Source organism: Citrus clementina, unplaced genomic scaffold (genome assembly GCF_000493195.1).
Source record: "Citrus clementina cultivar Clemenules unplaced genomic scaffold, Citrus_clementina_v1.0 scaffold_8, whole genome shotgun sequence".
NCBI lineage: Eukaryota > Viridiplantae > Streptophyta > Magnoliopsida > Sapindales > Rutaceae > Citrus > Citrus x clementina.
Genome location: NW_006262022.1, coordinates 21,344,130 through 21,360,108, shown reverse-complemented (window position 1 = coordinate 21,360,108; position 15,979 = coordinate 21,344,130). Strand labels below are relative to the sequence as shown.

Here is a 15,979-nt window from a genome sequence, read left to right as displayed (position 1 = left end):
GGTAGAAGTAGTGAACCAGCTTTAGATAGTTCAAGAAATTTAAGTTGATGGATTTGAGACCTTGGAGTTGAACTACATATTATGATAAATCAAGTGATTCAATACATTGCTTCCGGCTAGTACATTCTACCAAGCTACTTCCTAATTGTTTGTGATTTATAAAGGTGCTGTCTTAGTAGTTAGTAGAAGTCATATTTAGTACGTCAGCAATGCATCTTTCCGTGAGAGTTCACCCATGTAACCAAGCACAAGCTTCTTAAGTCAATCTCTTTAGTAATTGGGTTCAATTGCAAGTAGGGGTGAGCAAATAACCCGACCTGACTCAATTAGATCCAAAAAATTTAGGTTTAGATCAGATGTGAATAAAAATCCAATCTGATCGGGTTGGATTTGACCAATCAATCATATTGGTTCAAGTCAAATTCGATTCAATTCGGATCACAATGCACACACAAACACAAATATTCAATCTGATCCGAATCATATTCGACCGGACCAAATTGGGTTACAAGTTCAGGTTGAATTCGTTTATTTTTCTTCCCTATCCAATTAACCAAAATCCAATCAAGTTGATTCGAACTAGAATTTGCCCATCCCTAATTGCAAGAAAGAAATTTTGACTCATAAGATATAATTAAAATGACTCTTAGGAGCCCGTTCCAAGTGAGAGTTCAAGCAATTTTATTTTATTAACCATTTGAATTTAAATATGAGAAAAATATAGAAGTTAAAAAATTGATTTCGATTTGTCCACTGTCTACCTTCTAGGGGAAAAAAAATCATATTATCACCAAGGCAGTGGGCAGGCCCAAAGGCTGTTCCAGATTAATGACAAAATGTCTCCCTTGAAAAATCTACTACAAGGACTGGGTAAAGTCAAAGCTTCCAGCTGGTCGGTGTTGCTCAGGCCTAAAACAGAAGCCACAGAAATTAAGCCCAACTATTTGCAACGGCGAAGGCACATGCACACAACAAGAAATGAAAACCACAAAATCTAAATGCAACCTGGCAAACACCAACTAGTCGAGACAAATCATGAAAATAACCGCATAAACAGAAGATAATATTTATAGATAGACTGTAAATCCCTAGCCAATATTTCGTTTCTTGCCTTACCTCATTTGCAGCCTCTATTCTCTAAACCAAGCCCAATTAAAAAGTCCAATATGGACAGCCACCCTCAAATAATGAGAGGTGAAGTACTTGTTAGAAATAAATTCTCACAAACAAATTGCGAAGATTGAACCCCCACTTCAAAGATGATGCAAGAAACTAAAAAATCCACACGAGGGTAGTTCTTGTGTTGAATCACATTCAGAAGGAAAGTAAAATTTACTTCATAATTGAATAACTTGCGGATGCTGTACAACTCTCTCTAAGGAAACAATGCTTGAAAGAAAATGCGTCTCCTCAGGAAGGCATGAAATTATCAGCGACCGATGAAAATGAGTAACTCAATCAGACACATGCTTACGCCCATCTAAGTTGAAAAGCTTGAAACCAAACAAGCCCAATTCGCTATTTCCTTCTCTTCAAACTTCCATTGATAATTCCTCAAAGTCAGTCAAAGCAATCAACCTCCCTGCACTCGACCTCATGTAATCACCCCACTCGTAAAATAACGACGTAACAACCTTTTTCTTTCTTCACTTACGGGTCAAAACTGAACTTTAAAGCCTCTTCTCTTGAGCAGAATCAACAAGAAGGTCCACACCCGCATACTATGAAGAAGAACAAGAACAACTGCACAAAACCCATCTCACAAAACCTCATCCTAACTCTGCTCGCACTATATTTCATCCCGATTTCCAATTCTCCCCTCAAAAAGCCACCCCCTCTTCCCATTTTACCCCTGCCCTCGTCACCCCAGCTCGAATGGCAGCTCTCTTCAATGGCACTCTTCCTCCACTTTGGACCTAACACCTTCACGGATTCCGAGTGGGGCACGGGGAGGGCCGACCCGAGAGTCTTCAACCCGACCCGATTAAACGCCTCTCAGTGGGTCCACGCGGCTAAAAGCGCCGGCTTTAACCGCGTGATACTCACTGCTAAACACCATGATGGGTTCTGTCTGTGGCCGAGCGAGTATACGGATTACTCAGTGAAGTCCAGTGAGTGGAAAAATGGGACTGGTGATGTTGTTGCTGAGCTGGCATTGGCTGCCAAAGAGGCCGGTGTTGACCTCGGGCTGTACCTTTCGCCATGGGATCGGCATGAGCCCTCTTATGGCAAGACCTTGGAGTATAATGAGTTCTATATGGCCCAAATGGCTGAGTTGTTGACTAGGTGACTCTTTTATTATGTGGAGGTGTTTTCTTTGCTTTTGATGTTTTGTTTGTTTTGTTGATTCATTGGTATGTGTTTGATTGAGTTTTAAGATTGATTGCTAGCATGTAAATGACTGTGCCTCCGGAGAATTCAATTCATGTTCTGCATTGAAGATTTAGAATTGATTGGAGTGTTAGGTGTTTGAGCAGTTTGAAAGATTTGCTTCTATAAGGAAATTCTCTAGTCACTGCATTTTTGAGATTGTGTTTCGGTAACATGCTGTTTGTATGAATCATTTGCTACCTTGATTCATTAGGTTGTGTACTATGCGAAGGATTCATCAAATTGATGAATTGAGTGATAAGAAGTGATTGTTTTCTGGTTGTTCCTTTCTTGAAATTTAACAGGTATGGAGAGATAAAGGAGGTATGGTTGGATGGTGCAAAAGGTGAAGGGGAAAAGGACATGGAGTATTTTTTTGATTCTTGGTTTAGCCTCATTCATCAGCTCCAACCTCGGGCTGTCATCTTTTCCGATGTTGGTCCTGACACCAGGTGGATTGGAGATGAGGCTGGTGTTGCTGGCTCTACTTGCTGGTCTCTTTTCAATCGAAGTGATGCAAAGATTGGTGGTACTGACCCTCGGTGAGTTCAGTTTGTTCATTGGAATGTATCAACCGTCCACAGATTCTGTTGTAGAAAAAATTGAAATAATTCAAAACTGATATGGAGCAGTCTTTCTGGTTTATTAAATCTAATTCTGATTTAGAACTTACCTACTAAATTAATTAACTCTCCAGTCATTATCATTAAAGAGTTTGCAAAGATGATGTGAGGCTTTAGTGGATGACATGCTGCTACAATGAGAGTTTGAACTAAACTATAGAGAGAAACTTTATTTGGATTTCTCCTGGAATTGTACAAAGTGTAAGAGGCTCACTGAATTTTTGTTTGACATAACTAACAGGTACTCTCAGGGAGGCGACCCTCATGGTCATGACTGGGTACCTGCCGAATGTGATGTCTCCATCAGACGTGGTTGGTTTTGGCATGCATCAGAAGCTCCAAAGTCGGCGGTGGAGCTTCTTGATTTATACTACAAATCGGTTGGCAGAAACTGTCTTTTATTACTAAATGTGCCCCCAAATTCTTCGGGTCTCATATCAGCCGAAGATATACAAGTACTTCAAGAGTTCAGTGATCTCCGAAAGTCCATATTCTCTTACAATCTGGCAGAGAATGCACTTGTTAGTGCCAGCAGTACAAGAGGAGGCATTAGCAGCTCTCAGTTTGACCCTCATAATGTCATGAAAGAAGGTATTTACACCTACTGGGCACCTGAAGAGAATCAATCGGACTGGACATTGTTGATAAACCTTCAGGAACCAGTTTCTTTTAATGTTTTGCAAGTTCAGGAGCCGATTCATATGGGACAGCGTATTATCAAGTTTCATCTTGATATCTTGAATGAAGAGGGGACATGGAAAAAGGTGATTAATGGCACGACAGTGGGATATCAGAGACTCTTGCAATTTCCTACAGTTAAATCACAGCAGTTAAGGTTTGTCATTGATAAGTCTCGGGCAGAACCACTTATTTCTCATTCGGGAATTTACATGGATAAATTTTCTATTGTGAGCAGCATGTCTGATTCAACCTCACAAACATCCTTAAATGGTAGCCATATTCTTCAGAAAAGTATGTTCAATCACTCTGAAATTGCCGCAATATAGCATCAGTTAATTTCGGATTACATTGTTGCCCACAAAATTGTTCAGATCTTCAGAAATTCTGTGTGCATTACTTGTGTAAATAATAAAAGTTTTCAATTTCATTTTTTAAACTTCTCCAACCTTGTGCTGATCATATGGGGAAACCTTAGAAAATTGTAAGCCTTTGCAGATTTGGCTCTTTCAAAATACACTTCTATACTTCTAGGAGGGGAAAAATTATAGATAATTTTCAAAGAAGGCAAAGAATGAGTAATTTCAAAGAAGAAACTAGTAAGAAACTAGGGATGGCAATGGGGTGGGGTGGGGGTGGGGAGACCTACCCCATTCCCCACCCCGTTAGAAATTTTTGCCTCCATTCCCCACCCCATTCCCCAATAAATTTAGTGGGGTGGGGATGAAGAATCCCCATGTGGGGAATGATTTCCCCATCCCCATCCCCACCCCATTCCCCATTTATCTATTTTATAATATATATAAATACATTATTTTAGTAAGTTAAAAATTAGAGACTTAAAATAAAATCATCATCATATTATAAGTATTTAAATTCTTTTAAAAAAATAACTAAAAGTTTGAAACAATATCTTAAAATGATATTAAAAGTAAAAAATATTTAAAGAGCGTAGCACCTTAAAAGAGAAAAGAAAATATAACAATGTTTCAGAGTTAAAAAATATTATAGGATTTTCTTTCATTCATATCTTGTTTATATTGCATAAAAATTAAAAAAATTATTAATTGACATTATAATTGATAAAATAAAAATTATTAAATAAGAATTAAAAACATATTTATATTTAATGGGGATTGGGGTGGGGAGTACAAAACCAAACCCCACCCCATTAAGAATTTGGGGATTATTTTCCCCCCATTCCCCACCCCAATCCCCAAAAATTATTCAAAATTTTCCCCATTTGGGATGGGGCTCCATGGGGCCCCAAACCCGTGGAGGATTTTGCCATCCCTTTAGAAACCTGATTAGCCGAAAAAGGGTAACAAAAAAAATTACAAATTTAAAAATTTGATTGATGGCCATCAGGCCATGTATGATGTCTGAGTTTCATGAAACTTCAAACCTCAAAATCAAAATACAAGTACTCTTTTAAGCACTCACAAGTAGAACACAATGTTCACTCCAGGCATCCAAGGTGAACCAAATATTTCAAGAATTTCAGTAACTATCATCTCATGAAATTCAAGGCAAGGTTACTTGCCTTTCTCTACAAATGGACAATAGAGGCTAAAAGCATCCTAAACCTAAGGCAATAGTGTGGTGGATAAAGCAGCTTTGATTTTACTTCTGCCAAGTGATTTCTTATGATAATACCTTGCTGATCTCATTTCTTTCAGCTCTTGTTGTGCAATCACTACATCAATGTAGTATATTTTTCCCATCCTCCTTGAGCACCATTCTAGGTAAACCCAATCGATGATAGGGTCACTACCACTTCGTGGTGTAATGTCAGTATGGTGGTTTGCCATATCTTCGATGTATTTACATTATGAGACACATGATGTGTTGCGTATACAGTCAGCTCTCAGAATATGGCAGCCCTGAAAAGAAACACCAAGCTTTGTTTGCATAAGTAAGCCACAGCTGAGCATTTTATGAGTGAAATAAGAGATGCAGACCCTTTTTTTTTTTTTTTTCAGAAAATAAGTGCAGAAGACAATGTCAACTCCTTCACAGGTCTAATCCCTAAATACTACTTTCCTCCAAGTCCATCAGCAAACCAACAATGTATAACAGAAGCAATATCTACAGAACCAGAATCTCTTCCTATGGAAGTTGACTACTGTTGTTTAACAAGCTATGAGTGATTCACAGACTTCCAAACATCATGTAATACCAATGACGGAATGGCTAGTTAAAACCAAAAAAAAAGAGAAACCAATTTGACATCTAGGTAAAAAGAAGGCCTAAATGTCCATAATATAAAAACTGAAGCATGACAGCTGTCGAATTAACACACAGGTAGAAGAATTTAAAAATTTGTGCAATCAAATATCCGGCAACAAGTGTCCCTCCTTGTTCATCAGATTCAACTTGTGCAAGCAGCATATTTTTTAATTCTAAGCAGACAAGCAGAATAGATAAGGAATGATGAGAGACCAAAAAGGTATGCATTGGCTAGCAGAATTGTGTCCTTGATAGGACTTAGGGCTAAATAAGGGCTGACTTTTATTGATTAAATCAAAGAAAACAAACAATCCTGACCTACAATTCGAGAGGTAGGTCAATCTCTCCCAAAGCTCCTAACGGTTCCTAATACCAGACAAAATTCAACATATCCCCTAAATGACTCCATAATTTCTTATTTATAGTTGAACCCTAATTAATAAAATTACTAAACTGCCCCTGCCCCTAAACTTACTAAATTGTCCCTGCCCCTTTATATTTGCGCCTAACATGAGTTTTATTGGTCTAACATTACTCCCCTCCCAAAAAGACACCTTGTCCTCAAGGTGAAATCTAGGAAATTGCTGCCTCTTCTTCCTCGACTTCTTCTTCGCCTTCCTCCTCATCACACACAGTCAGGACTTGTAGTGATTTATCCTTACATCGATGCCCCGGTGAAAATTTCTCATCACATCGAAAACACACCCCCTTCGCCCTCTTATCCTGAATCTCTGTCTCTGTGAGGCGTTTGAAAGTCACCCCTAGTCGTGCCCCACTAACCCGATCCCTTTGGGAATCTCTCTGTAAACCCATCATTTGCATTTTCTAGCCTCTCGCTGGTGTACTTTGGAACTCTTGTTGAAACCCCAAAGTCTGAGTTTTATGTCTTACCAATCGTGTGCTATTTCGATATGAAAAACCGACTGAACTGCTCCTATTAATCCGTTCTATTGTGTCCTTATCCTCAATCATCTGTGCCAACTCCATTGACTCCCCTAACCCTCTCGGCCTTAGCAAGCGTAGCGAGGCTCGGATTTCTGGCTTCAGTCCCTTCATAAAATTCCCTTCCAAAACCGCCTCTGGAAGTCCCCCTAGACACCCTGATAGCAACTCAAACTTCTCCCTATACTCCATAATCGTTCTCTCCTGGGTCAGAGCAAAAAATTGTTCATGCAAATCTCCCTCTTGAGTGGCCTGAAGTCTCTCCAACAACCGATCCTTAAATTCACCCCACAACCTCATTGGTTGTCGTTGTTCTCGCCATTGAAACCACGCAAGGGCCTTTCCCTCCAAGCATAACGCCGCCGCCATCAGTTTTTCCCTTTCTGAGAGTCCATTAATGGCGAATTAGCACTCTACCCTATACACCCATCCATAGGCATCCTCACCTTCGAGAATAGGCATTTTCAGTTTCCTTACCCTAGAATCTACTCCAAATTGAGTCTGACCCGCCCAATTTCGTGCCATCGAAGGTCTCCAACCTCCCCAATCTACTCCAGCGTCTGCAAATCCCGAAGATCCAACCCAAAATTCTCCTTGCCCAGCACCATAGTGGGTTGGATTCCCTTGCCCAGCACTATAGTGGGCTGGATTCCCTTGCCCAGCCGTATTTCGGCCATAACCGCTCCCTTTCTCACTAGAAATCCCTCCTCCTGGCCTACCGCCCCCAAATCCAACCTGTTCAGACCCAAATCCTCCCTGCTCGGGCCCAAATTCAGCCTGTCTAGGTTGTGCCTCACCCCCAAGCGCCCCTGAGTCGCCTAGCCCGGTCACCCCGATTTCTACGTTGTCGCCTACCACGGGTTGCATAACCCCGTATCCTTCTCCTGCCACACCGCCATGGCCCCTCGATGCTGCCGGAAGTGGTTTGAGGTGAAGTTCCATCAATTTCAGCAACATGGCTTCAAGAGATGAAAATTATTGTTGAATGGATGAAAATTGTTGTTGAACGGTGTTGAATCGCTCATCAATCGTAGCCTTGAGTGATCCGACCTCTGCTTCCAATTTTTCTTCAAGCGCGTCCACCTTCTTCGCTGCCATTGTCTCAGGATTCTTGCTCTGATACCACTTTGATAGGACTTAGGGCTAAATAAGGGCTGACTTTTATAGATTAAATCAAAGAAAACAAACAATCTTGACCTACAATTCGAGAGGTAGGTCAATCTCTCCCAAAGCTCCTAACGATTCCTAATACCAGACAAAATTCAACATATCCCCTAAATGACTCCATAATCTCTTATTTATAGTTGAACCCTAATTAATAAAATTACTAAATTGCCCCTGCCCCTAAAATTACTAAATTGTCCCTGCCCCTTTATATTTGTGACTAACATGAGTTTTATTGGTCTAACAGTCCTCTACCGCAGACTCAAGAATTAAGCTTTCATTTGGTGCCTAACTTAATGCTAGATGAATTGCACCATTTATTCTTCCCTGATTGATGTATAAAAGAAACATATAGTAGAAGAAAGATAAATAAAAAAAAAAAATACCAGCCAGAAAATTAAGTTATCTTGACATCTCGAAGAAGCCGAGCAGCCATTGAACCATATCTTCTTGTTTCCCACTCACTAAGCTTCCCATTTGGGAGTCTTGTTGCTAGCAAAGAATCTTCATCCATGATTTGACCACTAAAATCACCAACCTTACCTGCCGGATTACTATTGTCATCATTCTCGTCCTTCTCCAGCTTTGTTTCTTTTGTTCCATCTTCATTTTGCTGATCAATTCTCTCAGCTGCTCTTTCGGTGTTCCCAACTGAAGAATCCACTCCCATAACGAAAAGCTGAATACTTGGATGTTGGTACTTGCTGTCCATCTACATGGCGATAAGTAATTAGCAGCCAAAGAATGATAAGTATTATTTTAAATGAAAACATTCGTAGATAGTTCTTATCTTGGCTCAAATCTTGGTTTTGAACCACAAAAACTAGAAACATGCTTCATTTCATCAATAGAGGCCTCGAGGGTTGCCCCACATAGTTGATTCCTAACATTGGCAATAAATTTATTTCACAAATTAATGCAGAAACAGATTATGTCCATCTGACATACTCTTCTGAAAAGTATTAGAATATCCAAAATTTCTATCCAATATCTGTTGCTTTCAGCATTACTTGAAAACTAAATGCACAAGATATATAATACAAAGGCCTATAGCGAGAGAGAAGAGTACCAGAGAGAAGTTAAAAAATGGTAAGTACCTTGGCCTTTGGAACAAGTTTCACATTGAAATTGCTTTTCCACATTTGAAGCATTTCCTCATGGACACTTGTAGAGCGAATCTCATAGCCCAACTACAAAAGAATTATTGTATTATCAGCAATAATTCTTATCCAACAAAAAAAGGTTAAAGAAAACATAGACAATGAAAACATTACCAGAATTGTAGTTTTGGGCCCTGATAATGCAAATATTGTTTGTAAAAGTGGTTCCAAGAGATGCTCTGCATAAACCTTAATCAAAGAAGCTGGAAATTACTAGCTTGATTGAAATCGTGTTAAGTTCAGTGTTACATCTAGTAATAGTTTATAGCCAGAGGCTTGAATCACACAAAATTCATTTACTGCCGAATTATTTAACAGCTGATAATGGAAACAATTAATAAGTGAGGCCAACAATTCTTGGCCTTGTCATCCATAGAGGGTAAAATTTCAAATTAGCAAGATAGGTTTGCCGATCAAGGTCACATAGAGAAATGATTCCAGAAAAGTGGCCTAAAAGCACAAAGTTAATTTTAAAATCAAATATCTAATTCCAGAAATCAGGCATACAAAGTTACAAACCACAGAATCTGTATATCATTTGGAGATCTCACATTGCATGCTTTGAATGCATACCATTGTGAATAAATTAATTTTCAGAATTCCTCTTGACAGAGACCTCTGAAGCTTTCAGGGGATGTGTGAGGAAGCAAAATGCTGAAATTTTAAGTTATAAGCATATATTTCCTAAATAGACCTCATGCATGATTAAACCAAACGGCATGGTTACATTGACAATATAGTCCCTCGAAACAGTACAGTTGTGGGTGCAAGATAAGAGAGCACAAACCACCAGACCTTTTTCAAGAAAAAGCATGCACCAATACCCTTTTACAGATTATAAGGATCTAAAGCAAACAGATAGAAGCATTCTTAAGACATAATTGGTAACTAACAATAATAACATAAATTCCACATCATCCTTACATGGACATGCCACAACCAAACAATGACAATTGGTCATCTAGAATTCTTTCAAGAGATTAACAATAAGACAGAAAACAGATATATTATGCAAGTCATGAAAAAACTGAGGTGATTGGGCGAAATGTAAACATCCAGGAGAACTTACAACATCAGTGCCAATGATATAGTCAAAAGGTGGGGCGACAGCTTTTATATGATCCTCGTTTCCCCAGTCCAACTCCACAGCCTGGATTGAGCCAAGCAAATCTACAAAGCACAAAACTTCCAAGTGAGATAATAGTAAAACAATGAACCAGTAGATCCAGGCATAGCTCACTATCAGGCAGCTAACGATTCCACTACCATTTATAACTAGTATTCATACTCACTGTCTATGAAGTATAGCAGCATTACTAGCGTAGAACAAGAGGAAAATGTAAAGAGGAAGAGAAGAGAAAGTGTGTAATTCAAAAATAGATTAAAAGTTAAGCCATAGAAATGGGCCATGCAACACAGAATTTTTCTAGCACTACCTGAACCAGGGTTCATCTGGCTGATTCTTGATGTATTCCATTCAACATTTCTCTTTAGTAATGGTAAAACCTCTATTTGGTCTGTTGTAATTACATTACATCCAAGCAATGCCATCCCTGCAAGGAGTAGTTCACATCAGCTAAAAGAACCATACCTGATTGTGTAATTTAAGGGTATTTATGAACAGATACATACAACGAATGTAGGAAGCACCCTATCTAGCAAAATAGAAACTCACCAAACCCAGCTACTCCACAACCTGCACCAAGTTCAATGACACGTTTTCCTTTAAGTTTAGATGGGCAAAACCTTCCTTTTCGGCAATTTTTTTCCTGAATGGCCAAATAAAGAGAGCCTCACAAACTTGGAACAAACAGATATGCAATTTTCTTTTTTTTTGGAATGCATGACTAATTATTTAACACTTAAAAGAAGAAAGAAGTTTTATTCTCTTAAATGAGAAAAAGGGAAAAACACAGAAGTTCTCAAAGATTCCATAGAAAAATAGTCTAAGTTCTGAAGGAACCAAAAGAAGGGATAAAAATAACAAAAAGGAAATATACAGATCATAGTATAGGAAAAAAATTCCAAAAGCTCAATGCTCTAGACAAGACGCAAGCACACACAATAATAATAATCTTATTATTATTAATAAATGAAGAAATAAAATAAAATAAAATAAAAAGCCACCATTTTTATGCCTTACGCAACTATTAGGAATCTTAAGAAGGACTGGTGGATGCGATCATGCCTTTCCACTCTCACTATTTAGCATTCCTTGGGAAAACTCCACTTACCACATCCTAGGTAAATAAAATTACCCACATAACACTCAACTTGACAATGCCCTATTTATGAGTTAGGATTGTCAAGATGTGAAAGGAAAACCATGCAAACACCATTAATAAACAACATACGGTATAAAAAAAAAGAGAAAATACAATTATTACCAGATATTTGACAAACACCACTGATGCATCCCAAACAGTAGTTCCTAAATGCTTTGAATTGGGATCCTAACACATTGACGACAAAATGGCCACTGTCAGCGAAGAATTTAAGAGATATGCAAGATCATTAATATAAACCAATAAAAAAATTTTAAAAGTACGGCATCACGAGGCTGAGGCTTGGTGGAAAAAAAAAAATGAAAAGTAGGCAGATTACGAAACTCTCTCAGTTCCTATCTGAGAAAGTTATGCAACAACATCCCTTCATAGCATTGATTACAATCTAAAAGCACTTTATTAAAAAAAGTACTTAGCTTTCAAGAGTTTTATTAACATTCAAAGAAGAAGAAAAAGCATTAAACCTGAGAGAACTGAAGTTGATGGCCCAGAACTTCAAGATTAATTACAGAAGTGCTTGGAGAGTTTAACCTATCACACAAAAATTTACAAACACAAAGAATGAGTGATTGCTCACACACACACACACCAAAATGAATAAATAAATAAATAAATAAATTATTGCTATCCTTAGAAGCTCAAGGGTCATAATAGTAATAATAGTAATAATAATAATAATAATACCTATCGGCTTCCATTTGACAGTGAAGGAAAGGCCACTGCTGATCTTGAAGAATTTCAGCTGTTTAAAGTCGAGGGCTGCAACCAAAATTGGAACCGGCGACGTACAACCAGCATCATCGCCTTTTTAGCCTGCATATTATAATATTATAATTCAATGTGCGCAATGCCCATTGTACCCCTAACTTTTTATGTATTCTTTAAATTATGCTATGAAAAGCCAGGGATTCGGGTCTTTCAACCCGATCCGATTGTATATGCTACAAAATCGGATTGCGCAGTTAATGAGTTACCAATTTCCCGCTAACATTCACCAAACCGCAGCTAACCCACCATCATTTTCGGATCCTATAAATTATTTTTCCCTTCATTTTTTCTTTAAAATTTTTCTTCTTCTTCGTCTTCTTCTTCTTCTCTTCCAATAACTCTCTCAGTTTCTCTGGTCACACTTTTTCAAAACTGGTAAGCACTAGCGATACTCAAATTTCTTTTTAAACTTATTCATCTAGAAAATCACATGACACGCATGTTTACGTTGCTCAATCATCTTTGATACTTTTGGATTCTAATTTTCTTGGCTTTTCTTCATCTAAAATTGTGTTCTAATACCGGAAAAAATAAAAATTAATTTGTGGTTTCTATGTCAGGGAGAAATTATTGAGAATATTGTATATGATCACAAAAAAGAAAAGTATTTGGCAATATTAACCCTATTAGAATCTGTTAGCCTGGAAATTCATTCTTCTGAAGAAAATCCAGTCGTATTAGGTTCTCTGCATGTTTATGGGTCCCGAACACTTATTTTTACTTGGCTTGGAGCGCCATGGGCAATGTATTCGAATACAAGTTTGCTTTTCGAGTTTAACGGATCAAAGAAAAAAATGAACTAGTAAATAGATTCTCCGTGATCTTTTAAGTTATTTTTCTTGTTATTATTTTTCTTCACCTTTGTTAACGGTTTCTGACACAAGCAGAATCTGTTTATTCATAAGCTTGTGAGTGAATCTCAGTAATATTCGGAATGATGAGTGGATAATGTAATTTCAGCGAACACATATGATATGATGATCTCTTTCTTCATCGAAAACAGTTTAGATTGCTAAATAGGGGCAGGGGAGGCAGTTGGGGATTGTTCTTATGATCAAAAGTTTCGTAAGAAATTTAAAAGAAAGTTGTGACGTGCAGAGCATGGATTTGTTTTAGTTCTATGTGAACTACTTGATAGATTTTTTTGCTTTGCTCAAGTTTCACGGAGTTCAGATGTATCAGAACTGTAGAGTAGTGCTTTAGTACCAAGTTTTGCTGTTCTTTGTTCCTTCAAATTTCAGTTTTGTGTACGGTGGTGAAAATAACTGACATGTCTAAAATTTTCTATTTCTAGCCAATGATGGATACTTTTCTCTTCACCTCTGAATCTGTCAATGAAGGCCATCCTGACAAGCTCTGTGATCAAATTTCTGATGCCATTTTGGATGCTTGTCTGGAACAAGACCCGGAGAGTAAAGTTGCTTGTGAGACCTGTGCTAAGACAAATATGGTTATGGTCTTTGGTGAGATAACAACCAAGGCCAAAGTGGATTACGAAAAGGTTGTTCGTGACACTTGCAGAGGCATTGGATTTGTCTCAGCTGATGTTGGACTTGATGCCGATAAGTGCAAGGTCCTCGTCAATATTGAAGAGCAGAGCCCTGAAATTGCTCAAAGTGTTCATGGCAACTTGAGCAAGAGGCCTGAGGAAATTGGTGCTGGTGACCAAGGTCACATGTTCGGATATGCAACTGATGAAACACCTGAGCTAATGCCGCTGACTCTCGTTCTTGCCACCAAGCTTGGAGCCAGACTTACTGAGGTGAGAAAGAATAAGACATGCCCCTGGCTGAGGCCGGATGGAAAAACCCAGGTGACTGTTGAGTACCGGAACGAAGGTGGAGCCATGGTCCCACAGAGGGTCCACACTGTTCTCATTTCAACCCAGCACGATGAAACTGTCACCAAGGAGCAGATTTCTGAGGACCTGAAGGAGCATGTGATTAAACCAGTCATTCCGGCACATTTCCTTGATGAAAAGACAATCTTCCACCTCAACCCCTCTGGTCGTTTTGTCATTGGCGGGCCACATGGGGATGCAGGGCTTACCGGTAGGAAGATCATCATTGATACTTATGGTGGTTGGGGTGCTCATGGTGGCGGTGCCTTCTCTGGCAAGGATTCTACAAAGGTCGATCGAAGTGCTGCATATATTGTCAGGCAGGCTGCAAAGAGTGTGGTGGCTTCTGGGCTTGCCCGTCGCTGTCTTGTCCAGGTCTCTTATGCCATTGGTGTGCCAGAACCGCTGTCTGTGTTTGTGGACACTTATGGTACAGGAAAGATTTCAGATAAGGATATACTGGCTCTAATTAAGGAGAACTTTGACTTCAGGCCTGGGATGATAGCAATCAATCTTGATCTTAAGAGAGGTGGCAACTTCCGGTATCAGAAGACAGCTGCATATGGGCATTTTGGTCGTGATGACCCGGATTTCACATGGGAAACTGTCAAGCTTCTCAAACCCACCGAAGCTTAGAGACTTAATTCCCATTATGCTTGATGCTTTTCTTTCGCCAATTTTGTTTTGTTTGCTTTATCTCTTTACTTCATTGCTATCATCCTTTTAGTAGAGAAGGAAACGTTTATAAGATTTGTCTGAGAGCGGTGACTGATAAAAACATAATCACCATCAGGAATTGTCCTCCCTTTGGTATGATGTTTTATGGAGGTTTTATTAAGATGGTCTTTTATATATATGTGCGGATGTCCGCATGAAATTTACAAATACCGTGAAAAAATTTGCTCTGTGTGTGTGTGTGTGAAAGTTGCTAAGAAAAGGGTTAAAGAAAATGAAAACAAAATAACCACCAGTAAAAACTAGAAAGGTTATAGGTAAAAGAATGAAACAGACGAAACTTAAACGTAGAAAGCAAAATCTCAACAGACACAGAGAACGTTACTCTCGGTACAGCATAGATGGAAGTTGACAAGCCAACGACAGTAATGTGCACAATTGTGGGCATGGACTATTCCAATTTCTGTTACAGAGTGTGCTCAATCTGTGAAAGGACTCTCCCTGACGACCCATCTTCTCTTTGCAAATTCTGCAACTTTAACTCCAACAGCGACAACGCTTCTGTTTCTGTTTCCTCTTCTTCCAAACGCCTCTTTCGCCTCCTCGTAAACACTCTCCCTCCTTTTTGGTGTCCTTCCAAGGATATGGAGATGAACTAATATTGGGTTTTGATTATATTTGCAGATTTCCATTGCAACAGATACAAAAGTGAAGGTTGTGATATGTTTTGATAGGGCTGCTAGGGTTTTGTTTGGTTGCTCTGCTGATGAGTTCGTTGACTTTGCCAAGGTTCACCCTTTTGCTGGTATTTTCTTTTCTTTCTTTCTTTCTTTCTTTTTTTTTTTTTCTCAATTTCCATCATTTTTTATTTTTTTTTATCGGGAGTGCTACATTGCTGTTATTTTCCAATGTAATGCTTGCTATCTGATCTCTACAATTTTGAGTGTTGCCATATGAGAGAATTTGAATTTGCCTAGTTGGGCTTCTCAATTTTGACCCCTCTTTTTTCTTTGAACCGGAAATTTCTTATGCAGCCATGACAGCCAGTAAAGTACTGCAGGGGGAGATGTTCAAAATGACACTTAACAAACCAAAGAATGGTAATGCACAACATTTGCGTGTAGCGACAGTTTTTCCTTTGAGTTCAGTCTTCAGGCCAGTGATTGAGACCTTGAGAGAGAGGTATGGGGTAAGAGTTGGTTCTTGACAGCCTTCAGATATGAATAACATCCCTGGACTATAGAA

At 38.8% G+C, this 15,979-nt stretch overlaps 5 protein-coding genes across 8 annotated transcripts; 3 read left to right on the top strand and 2 right to left on the bottom strand.

Annotated features, from left to right (window-relative positions):
- Positions 1-1,208: 1,208 nt before the first annotated feature.
- Positions 1,209-4,020, top strand: LOC18035175 (alpha-L-fucosidase 1). The gene is made up of 3 exons (XM_006424410.2): positions 1,209-2,286; positions 2,676-2,912; positions 3,235-4,020. Exons 1-3 carry the CDS (start codon positions 1,724-1,726, stop codon positions 3,998-4,000), a joined length of 1,566 nt encoding a protein of 521 aa, XP_006424473.1. The 5' UTR covers positions 1,209-1,723; the 3' UTR covers positions 4,001-4,020.
- A 1,022-nt stretch (positions 4,021-5,042) lies between these two features.
- Positions 5,043-12,285, bottom strand: LOC18035297 (protein N-lysine methyltransferase METTL21A). 3 transcript variants are annotated; one of them, XM_006424408.2, is made up of 10 exons: positions 12,136-12,284; positions 11,916-11,982; positions 11,554-11,619; positions 10,842-10,935; positions 10,603-10,719; positions 10,236-10,336; positions 9,281-9,355; positions 9,104-9,196; positions 8,393-8,718; positions 5,043-5,554 (listed from the first exon to the last, which is right to left on the bottom strand). In XM_006424408.2, the coding sequence occupies exons 1-9, from the start codon at positions 12,147-12,149 to the stop codon at positions 8,404-8,406; spliced, it is 942 nt and encodes a 313-aa protein (XP_006424471.1). In that variant the 5' UTR covers positions 12,150-12,284; the 3' UTR covers positions 5,043-5,554; positions 8,393-8,403. The 3 variants fall into 3 exon arrangements, with proteins under 3 accessions (XP_006424471.1, XP_024035203.1, XP_024035204.1); XM_024179435.1 differs by lacking the exon at positions 11,554-11,619; XM_024179436.1 differs by lacking the exons at positions 5,043-5,554; positions 8,393-8,718 and adding an exon at positions 8,729-8,889 and having other exon boundaries at positions 12,136-12,285.
- Positions 7,248-7,799, bottom strand: LOC112096470 (glycine-rich cell wall structural protein 1.0-like). The gene has a single exon (XM_024179914.1). It carries the CDS (start codon positions 7,797-7,799, stop codon positions 7,248-7,250), a length of 552 nt encoding a protein of 183 aa, XP_024035682.1.
- Positions 12,286-12,398: 113 nt separating the features above from the next.
- LOC18035353 (S-adenosylmethionine synthase 3) lies at positions 12,399-14,851 on the top strand. Its single transcript, XM_006424407.2, has 2 exons — positions 12,399-12,594; positions 13,514-14,851. The coding sequence occupies exon 2, from the start codon at positions 13,517-13,519 to the stop codon at positions 14,693-14,695; it is 1,179 nt and encodes a 392-aa protein (XP_006424470.1). The 5' UTR covers positions 12,399-12,594; positions 13,514-13,516; the 3' UTR covers positions 14,696-14,851.
- Positions 14,852-15,075: 224 nt separating this feature from the next.
- LOC18035598 lies at positions 15,076-15,958 on the top strand. 2 transcript variants are annotated; one of them, XM_006424406.2, is made up of 3 exons: positions 15,076-15,339; positions 15,419-15,539; positions 15,769-15,958. In XM_006424406.2, the coding sequence occupies exons 1-3, from the start codon at positions 15,136-15,138 to the stop codon at positions 15,939-15,941; spliced, it is 498 nt and encodes a 165-aa protein (XP_006424469.1). In that variant the 5' UTR covers positions 15,076-15,135; the 3' UTR covers positions 15,942-15,958. The 2 variants fall into 2 exon arrangements, with proteins under 2 accessions (XP_006424469.1, XP_024034807.1); XM_024179039.1 differs by having other exon boundaries at positions 15,419-15,523; positions 15,769-15,801.
- The last annotated feature ends 21 nt before the right edge of the window (positions 15,959-15,979 follow it).